Source organism: Pelodiscus sinensis, chromosome 3, assembly GCF_052426305.1.
Source record: "Pelodiscus sinensis isolate ZL-2025 chromosome 3, ASM5242630v1, whole genome shotgun sequence".
Classification (NCBI taxonomy): Eukaryota; Metazoa; Chordata; order Testudines; family Trionychidae; genus Pelodiscus; species Pelodiscus sinensis.
The window spans coordinates 28,571,605-28,599,328 of NC_143054.1; the positions used below are offsets into that span (position 1 = coordinate 28,571,605).

General features: G+C 40.0%; 1 protein-coding gene across 1 annotated transcript in view; it reads left to right on the forward strand.

The window, feature by feature from the left end:
- NOL10 (nucleolar protein 10) overlaps positions 1 to 27,724 on the forward strand; it is a 94,327-nt gene that overhangs the window by 53,093 nt on the left and 13,510 nt on the right. The window contains exons 14-19 of the mRNA XM_075923499.2: positions 15,225 to 15,351; positions 16,943 to 17,022; positions 17,163 to 17,261; positions 18,536 to 18,622; positions 22,760 to 22,933; positions 23,301 to 23,548. Of these exons, the coding sequence (XP_075779614.1) occupies positions 15,225 to 15,351; positions 16,943 to 17,022; positions 17,163 to 17,261; positions 18,536 to 18,622; positions 22,760 to 22,933; positions 23,301 to 23,548 (815 nt within the window). The remainder of the gene's footprint in view (positions 1 to 15,224; positions 15,352 to 16,942; positions 17,023 to 17,162; positions 17,262 to 18,535; positions 18,623 to 22,759; positions 22,934 to 23,300; positions 23,549 to 27,724) is intronic.

Sequence of the window (27,724 nt, forward strand, 5' to 3'; positions counted from 1 at the left end):
TTTCAACAGTAATAAGTTATGAGGGCCAGATGGTATTTACCCAAGAGTTCTAAAGGAACTCAAATGTGAAAGTGCAGAATTACTAACTCTGATTGGTAAGCTATCATTTAAATAAGCTTCTGTACCAAATGACTGGAAGATAGCAAATGTGCTGCCAATTTTTTAAAAGAGCTTGAAGTGATCCCCGCAGTTACAAGATAAGCCAGACTTTAGTAACCAGGTAAAATAGTTGAAAATATAATGAACAATATTATCAGATATACAGATGAATGTTATTGGGGAAGACTCAATGTGGTTTCTGTAAAGGGAAATCATTCCTCACCAACCTACTAAAATTCTCTGAAGGGGCCAACAAGCATGTGAACAAGAGGGATCCTATTACTATAATGTTCCTAGAGTTTCAGAAAGTCTTTGACAAGATCCCTCACCAAAAGTAAGCTACCATGGAATAAGATGGTGGGATCCTCTCATGGATTGGTAACTGATTAAAAGATAGGTAGCAAAAGCTAGGAATAAATTATCAGGTTTCAGAACAGAGAAAGGTAAATAGTGATGTTCCCCTGGGTCCATTCTGGGACCAATCTTATTCAACATATTCATAAATGATCTGGAAAAAGGGTAAATGGTGAATTGGCAAAATTTGCAGGTGAAACAAACCTACTCAAGACAGACAGTTAAATACCAGGCAGTCTATGAAGAGCTACAAAATGATCTCTCAAAACTGGGTAACTAGACAACAAAAGGGCAGATGAAATTTAAGACAGGTTGAACCTGTCTAGTCTGGCACTCTGTGGTCCAGCACCATCCATGGTCTGGCTTAATTTTAATTAGCTGGATATCTACTTCCTATGGGTTTGGCCAAGTTTCCCGCCAGTAAAGTTTGTTTATGGCCACCAGTCCTGGCCCTTAGTGTTCTGTGCTGTTATTTAGCTCTAATTTACCCCCTACATGTCTTCTTAGAGCCAAGTAAGCAGTGGATATGTTGATAATGCTGATAGACAACATTGACCTCTGGCAAATTTTCTGGTTCGGCACTGGTCAGGTCCCAAGGGTGCCAGGCTAGAGAAGTTCAACCTGTATTGATAAATGCAAAGTAATGCATGCTGGAAAACATCATCCCAACTATATGTTTGAAATGATGGGGGTCTAAATTTGCTGTTACCACTTAAGAAAGACATCTTGGAGCCATTGTGGGTAGTTCTCTGAAAACATCCAGTATGCAACAGCAGTCAAAAAAGCTAACAGAATGATGGGAATAATTTAAAAAGGGATAGATAAGAAGACAGAAAATATATTGTCTCTATATGAAATCATGGTATGCCAACATCTTGAATACTGAGTGCAGATGTGTTTTGCCCCAACTCAAAAAAGTTATTGGAATTGGAAAAGGTACAAAAGGGCAACAGTGCTTCCATATGAGGAGAGATTAATAATGCTGGGTCTTTTCAGCTTGGATAATAGGTGACTACGGGGATATGATTGAGGTCTATAAAATCGTGACTGGTGTAAAGAAAGTAGATAAGGAAGTGGTATTTACTCTTCCTCATAATATGAGAAGTAAAGGTCACCAAATGAAATTAATAGGCAGCAGGTCTAAAACAAACAAAAGAAAGTATTTCATCGTATGATGCAGAGTCAACCTGTGGAACTCTTAGCCTTCACAACATCCTCCAGCAAAGACTTTAAAAGGGTTCCAAAAAGAATTAGATAGACCTATCCTCCATGAATGTATCAGTGGCTATTCGCCAGGATGGGAAGGGATGGTGCCAAATTGGAACAATTTGGATCTTGACATAAGTATATTGAGTGGCTATCCTGGGTCAGACCAAATTTCCATCCAGCCCAGTATATAAAGTGTAGGTCCAGTTTAATTTTCTCCCCTATTAAAGTTTATTCCTTGTAGTTCAGGTTAGTTTGTCTCAGACTCTAAAGTCATAACAAATAAGATGGGAAAGTGAGCATTGCTATGTTCTCCTTAGTCCCGTGGCAAATCTTCCCCGTGCATAAATATTTATACACTGAAAACCTGGACAATTTGTACAAGAGTTTTGCCAAAACATCGAGTTCTGTTCTTGCTTATTCAGCATCTCAAAGACAGTCTTATTAAAAAGTATTTTTCTATGTGGCTAAAGAGACTGTTGCAAGAACTTGTATAGATTTAGTGTAGTGTGTAATATTTAATATCTTCCCATTCTGGTATTATCTGATAATAACCACTTCTTTTGTTAATCCTGGCCAGTTTGACTTTACAGTTTTATGCATCATATCCTGCACTTTGCCAGAGTTTTGCAGTCAGTTATTCATTGACAGAACCAACTTCACATACTGTGTGTGAGTTCTGGAATTCTGATTAAGATAATGGATGTGTTGCTCATCATCCGTGAGAGGAGCCCTAAGGAACAGTAATCACTAATAGTTTTTCAGAGCAGACAGAATAATCACTCCATAAAAAGGGCAAATAAAATTGACAGAAGCCTCTTCTCTAGGCAATTCCCTTTATTTCTTCCTTTTAATGCATCATTTAGGCCTCGTCTACATTACCACAGTCAATGTAAGTTATACAACTTCAACTATGTGAATAATGTAGCTGAAGTTGACATACTTAGGTCTGTGTATCGCAGTTTCTTCACCATGGTAAGTCAATAGCTGACACTCTCCCATCAATTCCGCTTATTCTTTCTGTTCTAGTGGAATACCGGAGTTGATGGGTGAATGCTTGGTGGTTGATTTATCATGTCTATGCTAGACACAATAAGTTGACGCCTGCTGGATTGATTGTTTCCTGTGGATCCTGCCTGTAGTGAAGATATGCCCTTATTCTTTCTGTTCTTATCAGTTAGTCTAACAGTAGTCTTTGCAGATCCTCTAGTGCATGGTCTCCAACCTTTTTAACCACAAGATCACTTTTTCAATTTAAGTGCAATGTAACATCTACCTCAAATCCAAATACCCTTGCCCAATCTCCTTCCCTTCCTTTCTTTGAGACCCTGTCTCTGCTCCACCCTTTCTCCAAGGTCTTACCCTGCTCACTCCATTCCTCCTTCCTTCCCCCATCCTCACTCACTTATACGAAGTTGGGGAAGGGGATTGGGGTGCATGCTATGGCCTTGGACCAAGGGATTTGGAGTGTGGGAGGGGCTCTGGGCTAAGCCCAGAGTGGGGGATTGGGATCCAGGCGAGGTTTCAAGTTGCAAGCTCTGGGAAGGAGTTTCAGTGCAGGGAGACTCATGTCTGGGGCAGGAGATTGGGAGGAGGTTCAGGGCTGGGACGGGTTCAGGAAGCAGGCTCTAGCTGATCTCCATTTAATTGAGGTGCCTTCTTAGTGGTGGAGCAATGAGGTTAAGGCAGGCTTACTCCTGCCCTGGCTCTGCACCATTCCTGAAAGCAGTTGGCATGTACAGCAATGGCTCCATTGTGCCATGTGCTGCCCCTCAGCTACAGGCACTGAGCCCACAGCTTCTACTGGCCATAGTTCCTCATTACTGATCAATGGGAGCTGCTGGAGTGGTGTCTGCAGGCCAGAACAGCATGTGGAGAGAGACCCCCTGCTCTGCCTCTTTCAGGGGCTGCAGGGACATGCCAGCCACTTCCAGGGGCAGTGGTTACCACAGGGATATTGATTCCAGCCACGGCAGGATAGGCATTTTAGAACTCACTATTCAAAGAATTACATTTAAGCATAAGAGAGAAATGAAAATTATGAAATGCACATACCAGTCAAAACTAAAAAATAACAAACTTTGCACGCAGTAAAGATGTAACAACCCACCTGTGTGTTGGGTGGGGATATGAGAGTGAAGGACAATGTATGTTTGTGAGAGTGACTGACACACACACACACACACACAGGCTATGTCTACACTGGTGGGTTCTTGTGCCAGAAACATGCAAATGAGCCTAAGCATGGAATATTGCCAAGCCTCATTTGCATACCTAATGAGCCGCCATTTTTGCAGAAGAAGTTCTTGTGCCAGAAGGAGCTGTCTACACTGCCCCTTCTTGTGCAAGAAAAACCATCTTGCGCAATGCCGCTACACTGATTATTTTCAGGAATAAGGTTATTGCTCAAGAGGGTTTTTCTTGTGCAAGAAGGGGCAGTGTAGGGGCTCTTCTGGTGCAAGAGCCTCTTCTGCAAAAATGATGGCTCATTAGGTATGCAAATGAGGCTCTGCGATATTCCACACTTAGCCTCATTTGCATATTTTTGGCACAAGAACCCACCAGTGTAGACGTAGCCACAGTGTATGAGTGACAGATTTGCATTGCCAAGCTCCCTCCATCTCCTTCTCTCTGTAAGGAGATAGGGTACAGAAGTGGGGGGGGACACCCTGACATCAGCTTCCCATTGCCCTTCTCCCTCCCACACCCTGCACAGCAAGCAGGAGGCTCCCAGGGGGACAAGTCCACGGTAGAGGGCAGGAGCAGCATGATGGTGGGTGGAAGAGCAACTGAAGTGCCAATGCTTGCTAGGTTCCTGGCCAAACCAGTCAGGATCACCTGTCAGAGGCTCCAAGATCTATCAGTAGATCCCGATCTACTGGTTGGTGACCACTGCTCTAACACAGTCATCAACTTTAAACAGTCATGTCCTGTTTGTTGTTCCTCCGCATCTTCATTTCTGCTCTATCTACCCTGTTTGCCTTGTTGGATGACATTTTTTGTTTACTGCTTTACCTTTTTAGCTTTAGGTTCTTGCTCCTGTCCTCTTAATATTTTATCATCCAGCATCTTGCTACCACTTTCATTGTTTTATACACTGTTTGAATCTGCAGCTCTTTCTTTTCCCTGAAGTTTTTAAATGTTCCTCTATTTGTGAGGAATATACTGAGCCAAATTACACCTGGTGTAAGCAAATGTAAGTCAACTGAACACTGTTTTGTCCTTCTATAGTACCAGATTCTGGTTTCTTTTATTTCTTTCTTTTCAATATAACCAGCAGTGGTTTAAAGGAACCACCAAGAGGATTTTAAGTTTTCACTGCTGTCACTTTCAGATTTTAATAGGAAGGTAGGGAAAAGGGAATTCTGTGCAGATATATATCTGTCAGTAAAACACTTTCCCATTCATAGTGGGCTTGAGGAAGAATGGCTTAAGGAAGAATAGCTCCCTATTTATTTGTTTAAACTCTTGAATTAGCCTTCATAAAAGGGTGGGTGGAGAAAATGTAAAATCCCAATAGCTCTACATTATATCAACTGAAGCGAAAAAGGCATATTGGAGCAGACAGGGCTAGCCTGACAGTGACATTCAGGATCCCTTTTACCGGTACTTCATGCCAGACTATTACTTCTGCACCATCCCCAGCTTGCCTAGGTGAAACATCTGAGCTGGGTCTCAAATGAATATCTCCCTACTAGACATGAATTAAATCAACACAGAGTCATAGATGTGGCTTTTAAACACACATGGTACACGGATGCAGCTCTACAAAGTGGTACGTTAGAGAGCACCTGAATAAGCTGTTGGAAATACAGGCTGCCAGAAGATTTAAAAATGGAGGGAAAAAACCCAACCATCACTATAAAGCTTCAAGCAGACACTCCCATAACTGAAGAGGAAAGAGAGTCAAAGGCTCACTAAAGACTTCTTTAATCCAATCTACTTAATTTGGGGAGACGCACTAACACTGTGATAATGGATACCAACCAGTATAAAACCTTAAGATAAATATATTGCCCCCAAGTGAGTTCACATTTGAAATGTGCAGAAATTTCATTTCCAATTAGATTTTACATCTACAAAACAATTTATTTTTTATTTACAACTGAATTTCTTCTTGCTGGCATTTATCTAAAAATAGATAGTGGTATACCAACAGCAGAAAAGCCTAGCAGAAGAAATTGCTAAGACATACTAGAGACATATTGGCTATAGAAGCATTTTAATCTCAAAAAGCACACAAGTTTCATAAGCATCATTTTTAAGAATGAGATTAGTACATTTAAAAGAGGTGATTTTACAGTTTGTAGAAGACCGCTGGCCCATCATGCTGTTCAGTACTGTTCCATTGTTTCCTTGTATTCTATCAGAGTCAATATTGTCTTAGATTGTCTTTGCACAGTGTGGAACACAACAGGGTCCTGGTCTCTAGGGGCTGTTGTTGCAAGACACTGTGAAGCCATTCTCTCAAGCTTTATACTGAAAGAGGGTTCCCTTATAGTGAGAAGTTTCCAATGCCTTCTTCCAGCTGCCTTAAGATGAAGGTTTTGCAGAGAGAATCTGATCCAGTAACTTTGGCATTGGCAGAGTGCCTTTACCCTGTTTTCCAAGTATACGGGGAAAAAAATTTAAGTCCTGGTTACCATGTTCAGACATCATGTTAGGGGCACAAGTATAACAACCCAAATGCATGTGTCATTTACCTTGACCCTCAGCTGCATGGTAATGTCTATACCAATGCATAGTTTGCATTTTTAATTCTGGCAATCACACAGATGGCTTTAGGCTATTATCCATAAAACGTGTGGTGGTGTTTCCTGGTCATCGTTGCACTTGCATAGCCTCTATGATAATTTCGTCTCATTGTATACTTCATTACGAAATGCAGCAACTCAGCGTATACATAATTTTTGAGAACCCTTTATCCACTAACAGTATTTTAAAATTCCAAGAAATAGAGCATGGCACGAGCTATGGCAGCACACATTTAATGAAGACCCTCCACTGCATACTTTTACAAAACTTCTTTCAGGACTCCACTCTTTAGAGCTGTTCTTATTTTAGAATTTGCCACTTCAAAATACTCATGGAATTTTTTAATTTTTAGAGCAACATTAAGATTAAGGGTATTATAGATCTTGCTCAGGACCCAACCTCAATCCATAAAATCTAAAGATACAGGAGAGGAACATAAAATATTGATTTAATTAAGCTGGTATTAGTTTATATTGCATTATAGAGGCCAACTGATAAAAGTTGCTAACAAGAGTTATTTCTAGAAGACACAAATGGAAAACATCAGGTCATCTTGACCTTAGCCCTGTCAATATAATTTTTCCCTGATTTGCTGCATCATCCACTGACCTGTCTAACTCGGTTTTAAGTAATTTAGAGCAACAGACATTTTGACACTTTTCTGAGGATATTAAATTTCTACTGTAATTTATCAAAGTTTCATCTACATATTGTGTTGGAGCCTGAACTGTTAGAGCCTGAACTGTTAGCTATATTCAAGGGACTCCTCGGGGGAGCAGTGGGGCAGGAAGCTGACAAAAGATCAGGAATGCCACATCTAGTGATGGGTTTTCTAGCTTTGTAACTGAAAAATGTTAGTTGGAAATCTGGTGATGAGCAACCATGTGCTATGTCACTGGCATGGCAACCTAATTTCTTCCTTCATAATGTTCTATCTTATGGCTACGTCTACACTGGCACCCTTTTCCGGAAATGCTTAAAACGGAACAGTTTTCTGTTACAAGTATTTCCGGAAAAAGTGCAGGATGCTTTTCCGGAATAAGTGGCCAGTGTAGACACAGCCTATAAGTATTGAAGGAAGGATACTGACATATCCGTAATCACAAGTCCTGCTTGATAATACATAGGGAAGGAAGGGTAACTCCTGGGGAATCTCCAGTTCATCTGTTCAGATAATATAGAGGTGTCCACCATAAACTGATAAACTGTAAAAGTCTATTCCTGCAACTGTACATAATTAAGTTTCAGTTAGGGATCAGCTAGTGATTTACAGTATGTTCTTTTTATAGCTTTTCTGAATATAAAAGCAGCTTTTATGAAAACAAAATATTTTAGTTCCAAATGTTGGTTTTCACGCATCTGCTGATTGTATTTAGCTCACAGCTTTAATAATTAGAAACGGGCACTAATCTTTACATCCTCATAACCCTGTGACTGTTGGTTTATAATTATGAAGAGTCATAACTGAGGTAGGATTTAGCTTCCTAGTAACTCTCACTATAAAATAGTATAAACTATATAAACAACTCAGAGGAAAGAGTAAGCTACCTGATACTTACAAGAAATAACATGAGGTAGGGTAGAAGCACAAATGTTTAAAGTTACTCCCCACAGAAAAATCATAAATTCTTGTTTTATTAGAAAGTCTATCATGACAAATACTCAGTACTCTTTTTTTATATACAACATAATACAAGTATCAAACTCTCCCTGCATCATTATTACATCCTTCAAGCACTTGCAGATGGTTTCCTTCAGCCTTTCATTCAGCTGAGTAAATAAACTGCACTGTCTTTATATTTGCATAAACATGACAAAAGAAAAACATACACAAAGTACAAGGACAGAAATACTGAACTATTTGCATCTTTTAAAGAGATGCTTGAGGTTCAAATCTTCTGCCTCCTTATAGAAAGGAAAAAAAACAGGAATTATTTTTTATTTTTACAATGAGAACCCAAGAATAGAGACCCCTATATTACTGACTGCTTTGCAAACAAACTAACCACATCTGTGTAAAAGATATTAAACTAAGTCAGACCCACAGAATCAATTGGCTTTACAATGGAGACTGTCCTAGGAACTTTCTTCTCTATAATAGCCCAGTTAGCGCTCCACATACAAGCTGTAGCACATTGGGCATGCAGTGGGGTTGGTGTCCAAGAAGAGACTAGGAGTTAGGTCACAGCATGAAGCCCTGCCAGATTCTGAATAATACTGCTACCTCTAGGCAGCAAGGGACAAGCTGTCCTCCTAGACTACTGAAGTTATATTTGGGGCCATATCACTCTTCACACTGTACTTCACCCCTCTAGAAGCACAAAAAAAAAAACCTCACACGGTATCTGCATGTATGGTGGAAAAGGAAACATTCAGTGTAAGTGACGGAGAATTTACTTCTCTTGTCTTTTAGGCCCTTCCCTGCTGTCAAAGGAGGGAGTTTGCAATTCAATTAAAAAAATTCTGTGCATGTTACTTAACATTTGAAACGTAGGAGAGTGCTCTGCAATGAAAATTTCGGCATGATTTGAAATGTGAACTCTGCTGGGGAACAGAACACTGCAGTTAAGGACTCTTACACAGAGCAAAGATGAAAACTGGAGCTACACAACAGAGGGTTAATGAAGAGAAAGTGCAGTTTCTTGCTCTTTATTATTATCAGAGCTAACAATTAATGGACATGATCTAGCTCATAAAGCAGGGGTGGCAATAAAATCCCCCGCAGCCTGCAGGGTTAGTCCTGGCGGGCCCCCACCTCCATGTTTGCAGGTATCGGAAGATCGCAGCTCCGTCTGGCCATGAATCGCCATTCACGGTGATTGGCGGGTAGCTAGAGCTATGATCCTCCAATACCTGCAGAGGCACAGGTAAACATGGAGGTGGGGGACTACCAGGGACTAACCCTGTGGACCGGATCCAACACATAGGTTGGAATTTTCCCACCCCCGTCATAAAGGAAGTTTTACCTGGACTAATTTAGCTTACTAAGAAACAAGATGATAAGTTACTGGTCCCTTCTAACTCACTGGATGATGGAAGATATTTGCTTTTTCCTTACAATTATTACTGTAAAATTTGCTAATTGCCCAGAATTTAGTCTGAAGGACTTTTGATATTATAATATTCAATAATTGTTACTATTAATGTAAACATTTGAGCATAAAATAATAGTGGCTGTAGTGTAATGTATTTTATAAGGAGCACTGTCCTGCTTAACTAAGCAACCTGAGCTGTTTGGTGTAGTCTGCATTTAGATGGGCTACTTCCTTCAAAATGAAATATGGGCTATATTCAGGAGTAAGTGTTGTAGTGTCAATTTAGAAAATTAAATATCAGTATATTGTGTATTCAATAGAACAGCAAGATGAAGTCTTCATATATTTTCATAATACATCCATATTTTAACTGATTTTTATTACATGTGATTTTGCAAAATGGTGAGCTTGAATGTAACCAGTGTTGGATCTGGGCTATATATTGAGATGCAGTCAGATATATGCTAACAAAGCCACATGATTCTAAGATTGCAGGCTCTTTTGGGGAGGGACTGTTTCTTTTGTGTCTGTGTTGGAGATATCTCACCCTGGGACCTCTGGTTCCTTCTGTATTGTAAATGTAAGTGAAGTATGGAAGCATACATGCCACTCTTTATTGGATTTTTGTAAAAACAAAAGAGCAGCCTGATTCAGCAGTGCAAAAAAGATAGAGTAGCAGGACAGAGAATTTAGAACCACAGATGTGCCATGGTCCTGCAGTCAGTCATGATGTGATTGCAGAGTTACTCTTTATTGAAATGGCTGATTTTGATAATTTATACAATAGATAAGGAAAGATTGATTTATGTAGATTATTATGAGACCATTGAAAAACAATATTTGCTGGAAAATGACTAAAAGACTAGTTCTTCTGATCGTTGACTGTATCTGGAAGCAGGCATATCTTGACCACCTGTTTGGGTTCATTGCACTAAATGAGTAGAAGATTGTTTTGTCCTTCATTAAGACTCCAGCTAAACAAGGCAGTGAACAAAAGCTGTTCTCAGGCTTGAAGTCATACCCAAGCCATGAATTTGCAGCCTTAAAAACTTGAAAAGAAATAGAAAGCAATGTGTCAAGGCTATAACTTGGAAGCATTTAAATGTTTGTCTTCATATTGGTTTTATTTCAGGCTGCCATTTTTTCAAATTAAAGTGGACTGTGTCCACACAGTGCAGTTCTTCTAAATTAACTCATTAGTGCAAATTGGATAATTCACTTTGAAAGTTAGTTAAGTTCATTTCAGAATTAAATTAGTGTAGAAAAAAGTTTGTATGGTTTGTATTTTGTATTAATGTTTCATTCTTCCCTTTGAGATCCCATAGTACATTGCTTCACATCAGAATCAGCCAGTCTTTTTACCTGTGTCTTCTACTGCCCCAGGGTCATGATAGCAAGATGTTACCTCCCTGTTTAAATTCTGGTACACAACATTCTGTTCTTTGTTATTGACTGTAAATAAGGTAAAAATTCCTTCTTCCTTCTCTTGCCTTTTCAGTGCATATGATTGTTCAGATCAATACCTCTAATTTTAGGAAACAGAGAAGAAATAATTAAAAATAGTATGTTTTACATGAGTCATAATTAATTGTTCATGCAAGTGTATTGACTAAACTTCATTGTGCAATTAGAGAACTAATTATGATGAAAATGAAATTGCACATGTAAATCTCCACCCATATCCTGGGGGTCACCCATTTGTTTCTCCTCTGTCATTTAGGCTTGCTGTAGTCTCTCTTCAATTAAGCAACGCTATTGAAACATCGGGCGTGTGCAACTGTAATTATGTGCCCATTTAGACATACAAAAGCTTTTTAACAAATGCACCCTATTGAAAATTTGACAATTTCAATGCATTTTTCTCCATTTGGATTTAGTAGCATTGTGTAACTTGTGTTTTTATCTGTGTTGGTTTACGTGCATCTTAACCACTTAGTCTAGGTCTCCCACTGAAGTGTCACCTTTCATGGAGCAGAGTCTGATCCCCAGGTGGGGAAGGAGTGTCTGTTCCCCTAGATGTGGCATTGGTAATAGGGAACTGGACAGTCAGACATCTAAAATAACCTGTGCTTTTATGTTGGACGTAATCTGAGGCTATGATTTGGTAGTAATGTATGGTATCTATTTTGAAAAAAGCTGTCCAAGTGACAAGCAGGAACTTCATATATGATCAAGCAATACAGGCAGTCCCCGACTTACGCGGATCCGACTTATGTCGGATCCGCACTTACAAACGGGGCTTTCTCGCCCCGGAGGTCGAGGTGGCGGATTGCTACCTGCGAGCTCCAGGGCGAGAGAGCCCCGTTCGTAAGCTACTCCGGTGTCCCTGGTCTGCTGGAGACCGTCTCCAGCAGACCAGGGGCACCGGGCGGGTTCCCGCGCTTCTGAGGCTTTGCCACAGCAAAGCCTCAGAAGCGCGGGGAACCGCCGCGGCTGCCGCTTCAGTCCCGGTGCCTGTGGTCTGCTGGGGACCGTCCCCAGCAGACCACAGGCACCGGGACTGAAGCGGCAGCCGCGGCGGGGTCCCGCGCCTCTGAGGCTTTGCTGCCGCTGCGGCTCTGCTCCCCGTGTCCCTGGTCTGCTGGGGGGGGGGGGGGGCGCAGCTAGTGTGCCCCCTCCCCTCCAGCAGACCAGGCTTTTGTTTTGGACCCTGGGGCAGAGCAGCTGGGGCGCTGCCGATTGGTCCTGCAGCGCCGCTCTGGGCACTACTGGACCAACCCGGCAGCACCCCAGCTGCTCTGCCCCAGGTCCTGATTCAGCCGCTGCTGGTCAGTTTCAGCAGCGGCTGAATCAGGAAGCCTGGGGCAGAGCAGATGGGGTGCTGCTGGGTTGGTCCAGTAGTGCCCAGAGCGGCGCTACTGGAGCAACCCAGCAGCACCCCAGCTGCTCTGCCCCAGGCGTCCCCAAGTCAGCTTCTGCTGAAACTGACCAGTGCTGACTACAGGAAGCCGGAGGCAGAGTTGCTCTGCCCCGGGCTTCCTGGAATCAGCTGCTGATCAGTTTCAGCAGCAGCTGACTTGGGGACGCCTGGGTTTCTTAAGTTGATTCTGTATGTAAGTCAGAACTGGCGGTCAGTTTCAGCAGCAGCTGAATCTGGACGCCAGTTCCGACTTACATACAGATTCAACTTAAGAACAAACCTACAGTCCCTATCTTGTACGTAACCCGGGGACTACCTGTATTCCAGCAAAATGTTGTGAAGGGCTAGTTTTCTAGGGGATTAAAATACACGAGTCAAGAACTCCACTTATTTCAAAGACTCTTCAGAAGACAGACTTTATTATACTTTATTATAAAATAATAACTGAAAACACTTCACTTCTTCATTTTTATGCAATACACTTTCAAAAAGTAAGAATAGCTAGCTGAGCAATGAAGTAGGTAAAAAAGCGAATAGAATTATGTCCAAAACAAGAATATAAATAACTGCAAACATGTGACTAGGAAAAGTCCTTTCTTTTAGCTATGGTAATGACACAACATTTAGTAGTGACCAGTTGAATTAGCATGAAAGGCTGGAACGCTAGTATTCAGTTGACTGAAATCTAGTTTTATTAAAAGTTTTTCGTTTTGCTTTGAAGCAAGGAAAAACAGGAAATATAATTGGAGACATTTAAGATCTAAAAGGAGGAAAAAGTGCCTGACTGGATTGACTGTAAGAGATTTTGCTGAGTTACACAGATTTAGTCAAGTGGCTATTGCTGTTCAGACAGCCATGGAGATTTGTTTTTCCAACTTTATTGATTACATGGACACCTGTTTCTGTTGTCAGAAACAACTGTTATTTTCCAAGGGACAATCTAATCTGGGTAAAATGAATGGTATGGTTATCTCTAGCTGTGTTGTTTGTTGTGGTGGCCTACTTGGATCACAGTTATTATTATTTCTCCTGGTTTTAAAAGATAGTGCTGCAAATTTCTAAATAGCAGAGGATATTTATAAAGCCAGTTAATAGAGCCGATTAAACAAAATGAGGAACCCTGCTAAATCTGCCAAATATTTTTCTTACAGAAGAGAATATTGCATTGGTGGGTTAAACTTTATGGAATACATTTGAATGTTCTTCTTTGAGGAGTGTCCCCATGGGTATTCCACCTTAGGTACACCAGCGCCACTGCGCCTCTGATCGGAGATGTGTGATATCAGTGCCTGTGGTCAGTTGCACTCATGGGGTGCCAGTGTGGGAGATCTGGTGCACCTAAGGTGGAGCACCCACAGGGATAACCATCTCAAAGAACTGCAGCTTCTGTACAGGTGAGTAACCTTCCCTTATGGAATGTGCTACTAGTATTTTAAGACAACCGTAGTTATTATCTGAAGAAAATGCATTTTAAGGATGGGGGGGTTGTGAAATTTTCCAAATTTGAGTGGAATGTCTTCTCATCAGAGCTTTTGGGAGATGCTTATTGGTCTAACAGTCTTCTCTTCATTAAGAACAAATAATATGCATCTCATTATCAAATGTAGCCAAAAAATCCTTTTGAACAGCATCCATTTCCATGTCTATTGTGACATTTTTCCATTTCAAATATATATAATGATGGAACAAAAAAGAAAGTGGATTATTAAAAGTTCCATTCTGCTGAAGTTAGTGACCTCCTTTATACCCCAAGCTTCCCATTGATTCTTCATGTTGCCCTCTGGAGAGAAGACTTTCGTGTTAATCTTTTTCCATAGACCTAGCACACCTATTAAAACAATAGGCTCAGCACAGTGGTTGTCATTGTATAATCAGGATTCAGATCAGCATTGGAAAAAGTGAGGGGTGTTAAAAAAAAAAATTACTCTTTTTGGGATGAGGAAGCATGAATTGAAAATATGTTAATAACCTAGACTAATTGAGTTCAAATCTCACACAAGATGAAAATTATATACTTGTATCCTTTATGTAGGATTTTTGCAAGTCTTAACATTATTTATTCTTTAATATTTCCAAATATCAGCTCAGAGTAGTGGGGGTTTTTTTAATGAAAGTGTGTAAATTGCACACAAGCATTTTAATTAAATGAATAGGACAAAATAGGATTTTGCATTATTGCTCAGTGAGCTAGTAATACTAATTCAAGGTCCAGTTGAATGTAAAAGATTTGTTTGATTTCTAGCATCATTAGTTAAATTGAAATCTGTATCCATCATGTTTGGCTTTTAATATAAAATCAGCTCAATTTGTCACATTTTGAAGTGGTTAAACTAGAAGCCTCTAAATTTTTGATCTAGATTAAATTATCCAAATTCTAACATTAGTGCTGTCAAACAGTAGTATACAAAGGTACTTCTGTAATACAGGTTGAACCTCTCTAGTCTGGCACCCTCGTGACCTAACCAGTACTGAACCAGAGAATTTGCCAGACCACAGGAAGTCAATATTGTCTAGCAGCATTGCCAACACTTGTACAGCTTATTGGACTCTTAGAAGACATTTAGAAGTAAATTAAAGCTAAATAACAGCACAGAACACTGAGAGCCAGGACTGGTGGCTGTAAATAAACTTTATGGGACCACAGGAAACTTGGCCACACCCGTGATAAGTGGACATCTGGCTAACTAAATCATTCTGGACTATAGATGTTGCCAGACCAGAGAGTACTGTACTAGAGAGGTTTAACCTGTACAAGCTGTAAGTTTAACTGTGCTCTCAAGATGTTGTTTAAGCCTATTTGGCTTTAGTGAAACTTATTTCCACATTGTAGAAGAGTAGAAGATGTGAGGAGTTGGATATGCATTATCTTTGGATGTGTGTATATAAATTCAGAAATCTTATTAACATATCCACAGGTTTTAGGTCCTGCCCCGAAATGGTGCTCATTCTTGGACAACTTGACAGAAGAACTGGAAGAGAATCCAGAGAGCACAGTTTATGATGATTACAAATTTGTTACCAGAAAAGATCTTGAAAATTTAGGTAAAATTCAAGAGACTTTTTATTTATTTTTTCTGTTTCTTGTCCTTTTTTCCTTGTTCAGTTTTAATGCACTCGCAGTACTACTGTATGTATGCAGGTCTGCAGTTTGAGTGTGTATGTGCTGTATAGTAATGAAGGGACTGTTAGAAAATTATTCAAAGTAGGTCTTCACAATCCTAGCCACTGTTGCTAGCATGCCTATCTTGATTGCCCTACTTTGTGGTAATCGTTGTCAATTCAGTGAGAACCTTTGCTCACAGCTTGTCTCTTGCCATGAGGAGAAGGTTGATATACAGTGCATGTCGGAGGAAGTGCTTTGAGGTTCTTTTGCAAAAATGAGAAACAGAGGAAAAGTTGTTTCTACTTTTAAAAACTTATGAGATGCTCAGATACTGCAGTGATGAGGCCATAAGTACGTAGATAAAGGAATCCTCTTACAAATGGTTCCCCCCAGCACTCTCTCTCCAGTATTGTTCCCCCCTGCCTTGCTGCCTCCGCGCTGGGCTCTTGCTACATTTAAACTGCAGAGCTTCAGCAGGGATAGCTCCTGGACCTGGTGCAAGCCAGGTCTGAGCTAGCCTTCTCTTATCAACTAATCGTGAATTACCTGCCTCTTAACATCCTTAGCACAGAGTGGCGCAGGGACTCCTTTAGACTGGGGTCTGGAGCGCACTGCACTAGCTGCCCAACCCCACCTCTGGGGACTATCAAATAATCGTGTAACCACTAAGATTTGATGCAGTTACACGATTATTAAATAAAACAATATCTAACAGCCCTATGATATAGTTGGGATTGGTCCTACTTTTAGGAGGGGTTGGACTCAGTGGACTTCTGAGGTCTTTTCCATCCCTATGATTATTAGATGAGAGAAAAGAGATTTACACTGATTATTTCTGGAATTGTTTTTTAGCCAAGATTTATTAATTTCTGAAACTATTGAATCTATAGGTAATGTTTGCTTTAAAGAAAACTTCTCCTTTTATCTCAACTGCATAGAGTTGTCTGAAGATAAATGCTCTCACTTTCTTCTTCCATTTGGAAATTTTTATTCTTTATTTAGGTTAGGGCCTAGGGTGACAGTTTTATGAACTGGTGTGGTGCTGTATTTATATCTTTTAACATACCTATTCTTCAAAGGTAGTGACCCAAGGCAAAAACTCTTAATTAAACCATCAGTATGCCACACCAAAAACTGTAATTCAGATGTTTAAATCCAACACGTACATACATTCAGAAAGCTCTCGCTTCACAAATAATGTTTCCTGGTAAACTGTCCTTAAACTGTGGACTAATGGACATTTTTTTAAATAAATATTTATTACATCAACAAGAAAAGACATTTTTGTCGGTCTGCTCAAGTTCTTTGGTAACTTAACATAATAGTTTGTGGCACTACTTAGACACAATAGAATGGATGTGAATATTGGTGAGCTTGATACTTTCACAGAAATACTTCTGTTTTCCTTTAATCAAGTGTTCAGTCAGTTTAGTTGGGAGAGCTTCCTATATCCTGCATTCCTTTGAAGTCCTCTGAAAACATACTGATTTTTTTGTTGGGGTTATTTTTGTTTTATTTTGTTTTCCGCAGGCCTTGCCCATCTCATTGGATCCCCACTGCTCCGAGCATATATGCATGGTTTTTTCATGGACATACGACTGTATCATAAGGTAAATAAAGTTATTTTATTAAGTCTGATCCATGTTTTGGTACTTTTTGGTACTATTTATACAGTATGTGTATTAATTTATATATTTACTCCTGCATTACTTGTTTCCTTTCTTTAATGTTTTCTGTTTGTGTTTAAAAGGTGAAAATGATGGTCAACCCATTTGCCTATGAGGAATATAGAAAAGAGAAAATTAGACAGAAGATAGAAGAAACACGTGCACAAAGAGTTCAACTAAAGGTAGAATCCTATTCACAGTGATTACATTTTTAGAGACAAATTTTCATGTGGAATAATGTAAAATAACTACACCACAGAGCTGTAATTGAATTGAAAGTTTATGGTGTTTCTGGTCATACATGAGTGTGTTGATGTTGCCAGAAGTCTGAAATCAAATTGCAGCCTCAATCTATTTACCTTTTTTTAATATTGAACTGTGGCATTCACTTGTATAAGGATTCCAGTTTGAAATTGAGATGAAACAGTAGAAGCAAAAGGACACTTTAGTCTTATCATACTTCAAAATTTCCACAGACTACTCAAGACCTAAAAAAGCGACAAGGAGTCCTGTGGCACCTTGTAGACTAACAGATGTATTGGAGCATAAGCTTTCGTGGGCAAAGACCCACTTTGTCAGATGCACGCACAAAAGCTTATGCTCCAATACATCTGTTAGTCTATAAGGTGCTACAGGACTCCTTGTCGCTTTTGCAGATCCAGACTAACATGGCTACTCCCCTGATACTCAAGACCTAAAGAAGCTTTCAACTTCTATATGTAAAACTGGAGATTTATCGAATGACTCGATTCCTTAAAATGCAGTTCTGCTCTGAAAAGTGACTGTGAAAATGGTATCATTGGCTTCCATGTGTGTTTATCAAGGATTTCCAGATAAAATGTGCTCTGTGTGCAAGTTGAAAAAGTTAAGTTAAATAGAGATTAAAAAAAACCCACGATTTTTTTCCTACCTCGCTGTCCTGATATATCCCTTCCAATGCCAAAGATGCTTCAGCATCTTGATACTACTCTACCAATTCCTTTGAATCAGTAATCAAAAAGACAGTAGAGCTTCTGCAGCTTTCTAGATGTCTTGTTAACATTGCTTTTGCTCTGTTATGTAGATGAATGTCCTCTTCTGAAACTGACATGGCGTCATAGTCAGCAGCTAGCATGTGAAAGCCAAAGGACAATGTATTGTTTTGGGATCCTTGGCCTTTCTTATTAACTTGATAGGGAAAAGACCCATGGTTGTTTCTACATTTAGATCTTAGGAAATCATTAGTCTGATTAAACATTTTTTATTATAATGTCTGTAACTATATTCAGTGTCTAAAACCCAGTTTTTATCGAATTTGTGTTGAACTTTTTTAATTTTGGGGAAAAAAGTAGATGTGATTATTTTTGTCCTTGGAACAAAATGCATGATTGTGAAATGCATTTCACAAATGGCCAAAATTTCTTAAGCATGAAAAAATAATATACTGTTGAATTCTACATTTCCTTTTCTTCATTAGAAACTTCCAAAAGTTAATAAAGAGTTGGCACTCAAGTTAATTGAAGAGGAAGAGGAACAGCAACTTCCCAGAAAAAAGAAACAAAAGGTAAGATTTTATGTAGAAGGTGACCCGAACTTTACAGAATCACCAGAATAATAAATAGTTCATTGTATTCGTTATTACAAATGGTTAGGCAGATTTGTAGGTCAGTATGCATTTGCTTTTTAGATTATAAGGATTTTGCATGTGATTGTACACTACACCTCTAAGTGACTTTACAGTGGAATTCATCAGTGCTGAAGAATCATGAGTACAGTAAAATAACATCTGGCCAATTACATAGCAAGCTAGTAGTGATTAAGCATTTGCTGTGGAGCTGAAGTGGGAGAGAGAGAGTCCAAAAACTCTCTGATCAGAAATGTATCCAAAAATAAACCTTTTTATTTATTTACTTACTTAGAGCATAGTAGTGCCTACAAAAGGGATAGGCAATAATTTTTTGCTGCTCCAAAAATTTTTGAAGTGGCCCCGGACCACACCGGAAGGGGCAGGGCCTCAAGCTGAAGGGGCAGGATACTTCCGGGTTCCCCACCCCCAGACCACGATTGGTCTGGGGGTGGGAAAAGCCTTCGCCCGCCCCCCCTTTCCCGCTAGGTGCCCATGCCCCTGGCTGGGAGGAGACTTGGAAGCGCCAGCCACTCCTGACAGGGCTGGAGGAGGCTTTGCATGCTTCCTCGCCCCTAGGCCAATCAGGGTCTGGGGGCGGGGGAGCGTGCAAAGTCTTTTCCCACCCTGCTAGGAGCGCTCGGCACTTAGAAGTGCTGTGTGCTCCTCACAGGATGGGGCCAGAGTGGAAAAAACTTTGCGCGTTCCCCCAGGCCCTGATTGGTGTAGGGATGGGGGAGCGTGCAAAGTGTCCTCCAGCCCTGCCAGGAGCACGTGGCACTTCCAAGCGCCGCACACTGCTTGCAGGATGGGGACAGAGCGGAGGAAACTTCGCACGCTCCCCTGCCCCAGACTCTAATTGGGCTAAGAGTGAGGGAATGGCAGGGCTGAGTCCAGCTTGCTAAGGCCTTTTTGCCCACCCCAGCCTACATTGTACTAGTCATTGTCCAGATATATAGGAAGAGATAGTGCTTGGCCCAAAGAACTAACTGCGTATTTTTTTTTTTTACACTTTGCTCTTCATTTCACTTCATAAAGTAGTCAAAACCTGTTCACTCTGCTGCAACAGTAGCTCTAATACAACCTTTTTAGATGTTAAATGCAGACAGGTTTAAATAAATGTTTCTTATTGAGTAGGAGAGAAAAATAGCAGTTTGCAAATCAGTGGCAGAGCTGTGGAGCACAATTCTAAGACTTTCCAATATGAGCCATATAAAATTTGCCCTGACATCTTCCTAGTATGCTGTAGAGACTACTCCCTTTACTCTATATGGGTATGTCTATACTACCACCCTAGTTCGAACTAGGGTGGCTAATGTAGGCAACCAGAGATGCAAATGAAGCCCGGGATTTGAATTTCCCGGGCTTCATTTGCATGTTGCCGGGCGCCGCCATTTTTAAATGTCCGCTAGTTCGGACTCCGTGCCCGTGACTACACGCGGCACGAACTAGGTAGTTCGGATTAGGCTTCCTATTCCAAACTACTGGTACACCTCGTTCCACGAGAAGTAACGGTAGTTCGGAATAGGAAGCCTAATCCGAGCTACCTAGTTCGTCCATGTGTAGCCGCGGGCACGGAGTCCGAACTAGCGGCCATTTAAAAATGGCGGCGCCCGGCAACATGCAAATGAAGGCCGGGAAATTCAAATCCCGGGCTTCATTTGCATCTCCGGTTGCCTACATTAGCCACCCTAGTTCGAATTAGGGTGGTAGTGTAGACATACCCTATCAGTGTTCCTTAAACTGTGTTCTGTGGCACACCGCTGTGCTGCAGAGAACAGAGTTCAAAATGGCCACCCTTAAAGGGGCAGGTGATGTTTTTTTTCTTAATAACTTTCCCCCGCCCCCCTCCCCTTTTTTTTTGGCTCAACAAAAAACCTTGGTATTCCTCATTTCAAAAAAAAATGGTGTTCCTCGGTCTTAAAGAGTTTAAGGAACACTACTCTATATAGATGAAAAGGGAGACTGAGTTATTTCCTACAACAAAATAGCATTGGAATTTATATAGTCAGCAGAGCAGACATAAGCTTCATATAGTGTCTGGTCTGGTGAGAGTTCCTGGCTCATCAGTGGAATGGTAGGAAGAGATAAAGGGATGAAAAGGTACGCAGTGGTTGAGTTTTCAAATGAAACTTTCTGTGCCTCTATCAAAAGTTTCAGCCTTCATTTAGTATATTTGTTTAGAGACACATGTTATACAGTGTGCATTAAAGTACAAACAAAACACCATATAAAAATGCAAGTTCTGAATAGTTCTGTGAAACTGTGTTAAAAATGTTGCCAAAGACAGGTGATTTATTTTTTTGTTGTTTTGCTGTTTATTTTTAGATTAAATCATTAGCCAGACATTTGTAGACACTGAGCATTTATAACTTAAACCTTAAACCCTTTTATGTTTTTTCCTTTCTAAGCAGCTGTGAAAACAAATTGTTGGACTAGAGAGAGCCCTTGTGGTAGTAATTTTGCTGCTGTATCAGACAAAAGGGTGTTTTTTTTATTTAAAGAGAAACCTCTTGAGGAAATCTTTAATATGAAGCCTATTTGTTGAGGTTTATAAATTATTTATTCCTAATCCTAAATCAAGTAAATTCCGTGGCAAAACTATCATTGGCTCCAGTGTTGCAGGATCAGGCTCTTTAATACAACAGACACAATTGCCTCTTCCCCTGCTGTATTTTAGGTTGGTGGCAGGAGGGGAAAAAAGAGAGTATGCAGGATGCATAGAGCCCTTTAACAAAACAAAGCAAAAAGGTATTACTAAAATAGTCTTATGAATTGTGAATGGAAATGCATCTCTGTGGCATAGTTTATGTGAAGGAACCATCCAGGTCAAGCAGTTTTCTCAACCTGTAAACATGGCTGATTAATTGAGAGCTGCTGAGACTTGTCCAAGTTAATGTACATTCAACAATGCATTGTTGATACAAGAGTTGGTTTCATCAGAGCTTTTTTTTTGTCAGCTGTTTCATTAGGGCAAAGCAGGAGATACTTAGATCTAGAAAAGAAGATATCTTGATTCCGTACTAAACAGCTGTCCTTTAATTATTTTTTTTAAAAGTATATTTCAACTATTATGTCATCTCAACAGTAGTAGTGCATAATGACATGTAATGGCACTAACCTTGAAATATAAAATGTTGGAAAGTAGATTCCTGTAGTTTGAGTAGCAGAACATATTTTGTTTACAGATGTATTGGAATAGTTTTTATGTGATGTATATGAAAATGGTAAAGCATATTATAGACAAATGGAATAGCTCTTGATGTAAATGGACTAGAACAGTAGTTCTCAAACTTTCTTTTCGTGGACCACTTAAAAATTGGTGAGGGGGACCACTCAATGATTTTTCCAAATGTTTGTACCATTTGTTAACTATTGTAAAGCACAAGTAAGCTGGGTCTAGGAAGAAGGGGGCTTTCCCTCCCCTACCCAGGCAGCTGCTGAACTGGGGCGGGGAATTAAAGGGGGGGAGAGTCTCCCCTGCTGCGATAGCCACCACGCTGGAGTGTGGGTTCTTCCTCTCTCCCCTGCTGAGGCAGCCCCTGAGTTGTGGCTGGGAAGCAGGGGTTTGCTCTAGTGTAACAGCTGCAAAGCTGAGGCTGGGAAGGGGGGGCCTTTCTTTCCCCGTCAGCTTCAGCCCTGGAGCTGGGGAGAATTGCCTGATTGGCCATTTTAGCCCTGCATGTCTCAAATTTCCCTACCTCATCTTCTTACCACTGCCTCCCACCTCCTCACTATACCCCCAAGGCCACCACCTCACTTTGCTTGTGCATCTTCTCCAGGATCCAGGCATGTAGCTAGTGGTGTAGTGTGTGCAGCCGCCCAGGCATGCACCTCAGAAGGAACTATGCACAGACCACCTGAATGGAGCTCATGAACCACAGATTGAGAACCTCTGGTCTAGGAACACCAAGCAATCAGTACTTTATAACCAGCAATCAGTACTTTATAACCAGTAGTGTTTTCCTGCTTAATAAAACCTCAGTAGTAATTGAATGAGCTTTACTTTTTAAATCATTGTACCAGCATAGGTTTCAAAATTTTGTAACCAACTCTTGGTTTTCTTCTCTTTTCTAGAATCTGCCTAACATTCTCACTGATGACCGGTTCAAAGTCATGTTTGAGAACCCAGATTTCCAGGTAGATGAGAAGAGTGAAGAATTTAGGCTGCTTAATCCACTTGTTTCTAAAATAAGTGAAAAAAGAAAGAAGAAACTAAAGATTTTAGAACAGCAAGAAGCACAAGAGCAGGTAAAACTTTCTCTTTTTAGATTATGATTACTTAGAGTTCTCTGTTTTTTATTACAGTAATTCAGGCTTTTCATTTATATGATCTTAGAAAGGACAAGATAACAATGGAAAATTATTAATCAGTCTATAAATGAGTGTGATTAAGATTTATATACAGATCTTAATATTAATATCTAAATATATTAATTTTTGTTGTATCACAGTGTGTCTGTGAATGTAATTTGAGTCTGTTCTGCATGCTGTATTTGTTGGAATTCTAGTCCTCTTCAAATTGGATGTATGTAGAGATTGTCACGTACTCTAATTGGGCAAATAGTTTTTAAAAAAGCAGTTAATGGTTCCTTAGAGTAACTATTCTTGTCTGCAGGAAGAGGAGGAAGAACCAGAAGGAAAACCAAGTGATGCAGAAAGTTCTGAGACTTCAGATGATGAAAAAGGCTGGGTTGAAGAGGTCAGGAAACAGCGCAAACTTCTACGCCAAGAGGAAAAAGTAAAACGGCAGGAAAGGTTCAAGGAGGATCAGCAAACAACACTGAAACCCCAATTCTTTGAAATTAAAGCAGGGGAGGAATTCAGAAGCTTCAAGGACTCTGCCAAAAAGCAAAAGTTAATGAAGTAAGACTAATGCTTTAATTTAATAAAGATGGTTTAGGTAGTAATGCAGGCCCAGGTTATTTTATTTAGTTGTCACAATGATCCTAAAAGCATTTTCTGCAGCCAGCCATGGTAACTAAGAGGCATAGGTTGCACTGATGCTTAGTTCATCTGTTATTATCCTGTTAGGTGAATGTGGTATGTGTAGTCCCTGTGTCTTACTTTGAGGCTACCTCTGCACTGCAGGCTTTTTGCACAAGAACGGCTGTTCTTGCTCAAGTAAATTTATAGTAAAGCATCGGAACATAGGGCTTCTTGCTCGAGTTATTCCTCTCCCCACGAGGAATAAGCCCTCTTGCGCAAGAAGGCAATGTGGACAGGCAGCGGGTTTCTTGCGCAAGAAACCCCTATGGCTAAAATGGCCATCAGAGCTTTCTTGCGCAAGACAGTGTCCACACTGCCATGGACGCTCTTGCGCAAAAGCACAACTCTTGCGCTAAAGCACATGGCATTGTGGACATGCTCCTGTGCAAGAAGCTTACAGTGTAGATGTAGCCTAAGAGTTTGTCATTTGGAACCAGGTTAGGGGCACGTACCTGATACTTGTGATCAGTTACTCATACATACAGTCCCCTTGTGCTTAGTGGGACTACTCCATGTGAGTATCAATTCACCGATGTGAATACAGGGGTTTGCAGTCGTACCCTGTGTGATCTGTCCCCATTAGAAAACATAGAATACCCCATGATTTCCTCATGCTTACAAAATAAGCCTGTCTTTGCTGGAAGCAAACAGTAAAAACATCTTTTGACCTAGATAGGTCACAAATATCTTAATACTCTAAAAACTAATCTGCTGTCTCAATTGTCGGAGTTCTAGTCTCCTGGCTTTCTCCTTGTAGTGCTAAAAGCCAGAGTCAAAACATTTTGTATGAGTTTCACATGTTTTGTGTGTAGTAGTGTTATAATTTTGTTGGTTATGGATATTAGCGAGGTCAGGTGGGAGAGGTAGTATTTTTTTTTTTAACTGAACAAATCTCTGTTGTTTAGACAAGCTTTTTGAGGTGGAAAAATTAATAGCTGGGGTGGGGCAGGAGAGTTAGTAGGTTATAGGATTTCTTTCATTTTACTTACAAAAACCGCTATGTTCTCAAGTTCACTTTCACAGAACAGTGATAAAAACACTCTGTCATCTATGGGTGAACACTTATCAAAAAACGATCACTCTACAACTGAATTCTCAGTCCTCACCCTCAAAGGAATCCTTCCAAAGATGAGTTGGGAGCTTAAATTCATAACTCTGTCGGACACTAAAAATTGTGGACTAAACAGAATCACTGGATTTATGGCGTATTACAAAAATCTATAACCTACTAACTCGCCCACTGTTTTTGTTTTTGGTTTTTTTTGCCTTCTCTGCCTTATGACACTAGTGGTGTTAAATACAGTTTTTATATTCTTTAACTCAGCTGTTACTTAAAGCAATAGGCTTCTATACCTAAAGCACTTCTGCCTTACTAGAGATGCCAGAAAGTATCCTGACTTTTCAAATATTTAGTGCCTGAGAGTCTCATTGATTTCACCTAGATATGTGCAGCACTTCAGAAAATCAGGCTTTTATTACAATGTTATTAATTGGAGAGCTGTGATTAAACTAATAAGTCTTGAAAAACAGACAGCAGCTGCTGAGATAGATATGTCACAGCATGCCAAGTGCTTAGCATAGCTCTAACTAAAATGAATGCTATAACAAGAAGGCAATGAAATGCCAGAACATTTTCCATACAAATGGTGAACGAAATGCATCCATGCTAATGTGCGATGATCATTTTGCTGCCATTCATATATAGCTGACTTGGCAAAGTACCATTATGTCACTCACATGTCTGGTGATGGGCATTTTAGAAATAGTTAGGAAATACAGTAATGTGTATTGAAAGGAAACACTGAACTAAGTATGTTTAGGACTGGTTAGTATTGATATAAAATTGGTTCTGCATTATCAGTCTTTGGGTTTATTATAAGCTCTATAGAAATCCCCAAACTGAAAATGACACAAGAACCAATTCTCTTATGGAGTGCTATCTAAAACACAGCATCACAAAATCTCTGCAGTTCATATGCGTATGGGGGTTCTTTCTTATTGTCAACACACATGAAGAAGCTAGTGCTCCAAAATCTATGCATATGGCAGTCAGGTTAAAGTACCTTGGGAAGAAGCCCACACAATCTACATGTTCCGTCTGTTAAGTGACAGGCACCCCTGTTCTCTTTTTATTAGCAAATTTTACACATTGAAGATTTATGTTCATAAAGCATACATGTTCTGGATGCTTCAACTCCTTATCTAGAATTTTCTTCCATTCATGAATTAAGTTTTCAATTTACTTGTTCGTGGCTGTTTTCTTTCTTTTCATTCCAGGAGATGGGGCTTCTTTTGTGCTCTTTTGAGTTTTTCAAAGGCATACAGATTGTAATGTCAAGTTTCTGGGTGCTCTGGCAGAGGAGAGTGGATCATATGTGCATTTGTGTTGCCACTTAAAGGAGAACAAATTGTGATCAAGTGGCGCATGCTCTGATTTTCATTACAGCATGGAAAGAAATGAAAGCACATGGCCTATTGTTACTGTTTTTGCAAGTGCACCCAATGAGCTCTTAAGGTGCTCTGTCCCACTGAAGGAAACTCTCAAATGCTTCCTCAATCTTAAATGAAATGACTGCAGAGGAAACACAAACAGATGGGAAACTTAACTTAAGCGATCAAACTGAAAGATTAAGTAAACAGTCTAAAGTCAGCACTAGATAAGACTGAACAATTCAGAAGAAATTAGTACAACACTGTACAAAAGGAGAGAAGCCCAGAGAGAGAGTATAATCACTGTTTCTGTCATAGAGGAGAAAATTCAAGGTGAATACTGATCTCTTCATGAAAAAAGGGAGTACCAGTGATGGCAGATGAATAGACTTTAAAATTACTGCCTAATGGAAAAAGTGCCTATTGTATTACCAGTAGGCATGATATTTTACAAACGTAAATCAAGACATGGTCCTACCATGGGGTTAGGCGAAACACAAATAAGACATAATGACGTGATAACAGATTAAATGAAGAAGAAACAGGATAATTATTACAAATGAGGTAGACTAAACAGAACATTGCATCCTTTTTCAGTGAGCTGCCGTTGTCTTGCCGCATGAAATTTTTTCTCCATAGGGGGGAAAAAAATGTTTAAATTACAAGTTCTGTGAAGAGTGATCCTTTTTACATTCATCCAGGCAGCATTCAAGACTGCACATAGGGTACTCCCCCAAACTCTTCCAAAACCTTTAATTATCAGCAGCCGTCAGTTTATAATCCCATATAGCTGATCTGATGAAGAGCATGATTTGTCCTAGTCTGTGCTTATCATAAAGGCATAGTCATCATAGTGTCAGCTAGCTTTATTCTTTAGAACCATGTTAGAACATGGTAGAATTCTGTAAAGAACACTAGCCCTAAAGAGAAGTTGTCTACAGCATTTTTATGCTGACTTCTTGAGCAATGTACTGAAAGTTGGAAGATTGTAGTGGCATGTACCATCTGAAGATTCTGACATGCTTGTCTTTTGATTTGAATTAGCCAATTTAAAGAATGATGGTCTGTGACCAACATAATTAAGTATCTTAATGCTTCCACTACCCACTTAATGGCAAGGTGTTCTTTTTCCTGGGGAAACAGTTTATGACTTATATAAAACTGGGTGTTTCTTTGTCAGGTTCCTGACTCAGCACTGCTCCAAGCCCAATTTCAGAAGACTTAGTGTATACTGTAAATTTCTTCATAAAGTCAGGGATTCTCAGGATAGGAGCATTCTGAAGCAAATTTTTAAATGTAACAGAGTGCTTAAGAGCAGTCTCTAATGACATCTGTGTAGTCGCAGCTCAGAACCAGTACTCCCTCCTCTTCCTCCTTTGACTTGTCAGCCATATTTGACACTATTGACCATATTCTTGAAATTGTTCCCTGCTTCAATGACTGTCTCGGTTTGCATTCTCCCACTCATTGCTCCTTCAGCAGATTCTTCTTATGCCCCATTACAACTTTTTGTGGGGATTTCACAGGACTGTCCATGGTCACTTTTTCTTCTCCCTTTACACCTTCTCGTGGAATTTTATACACAAACATTAATTCAGCTACTATCTCTGTACTGTACAGATC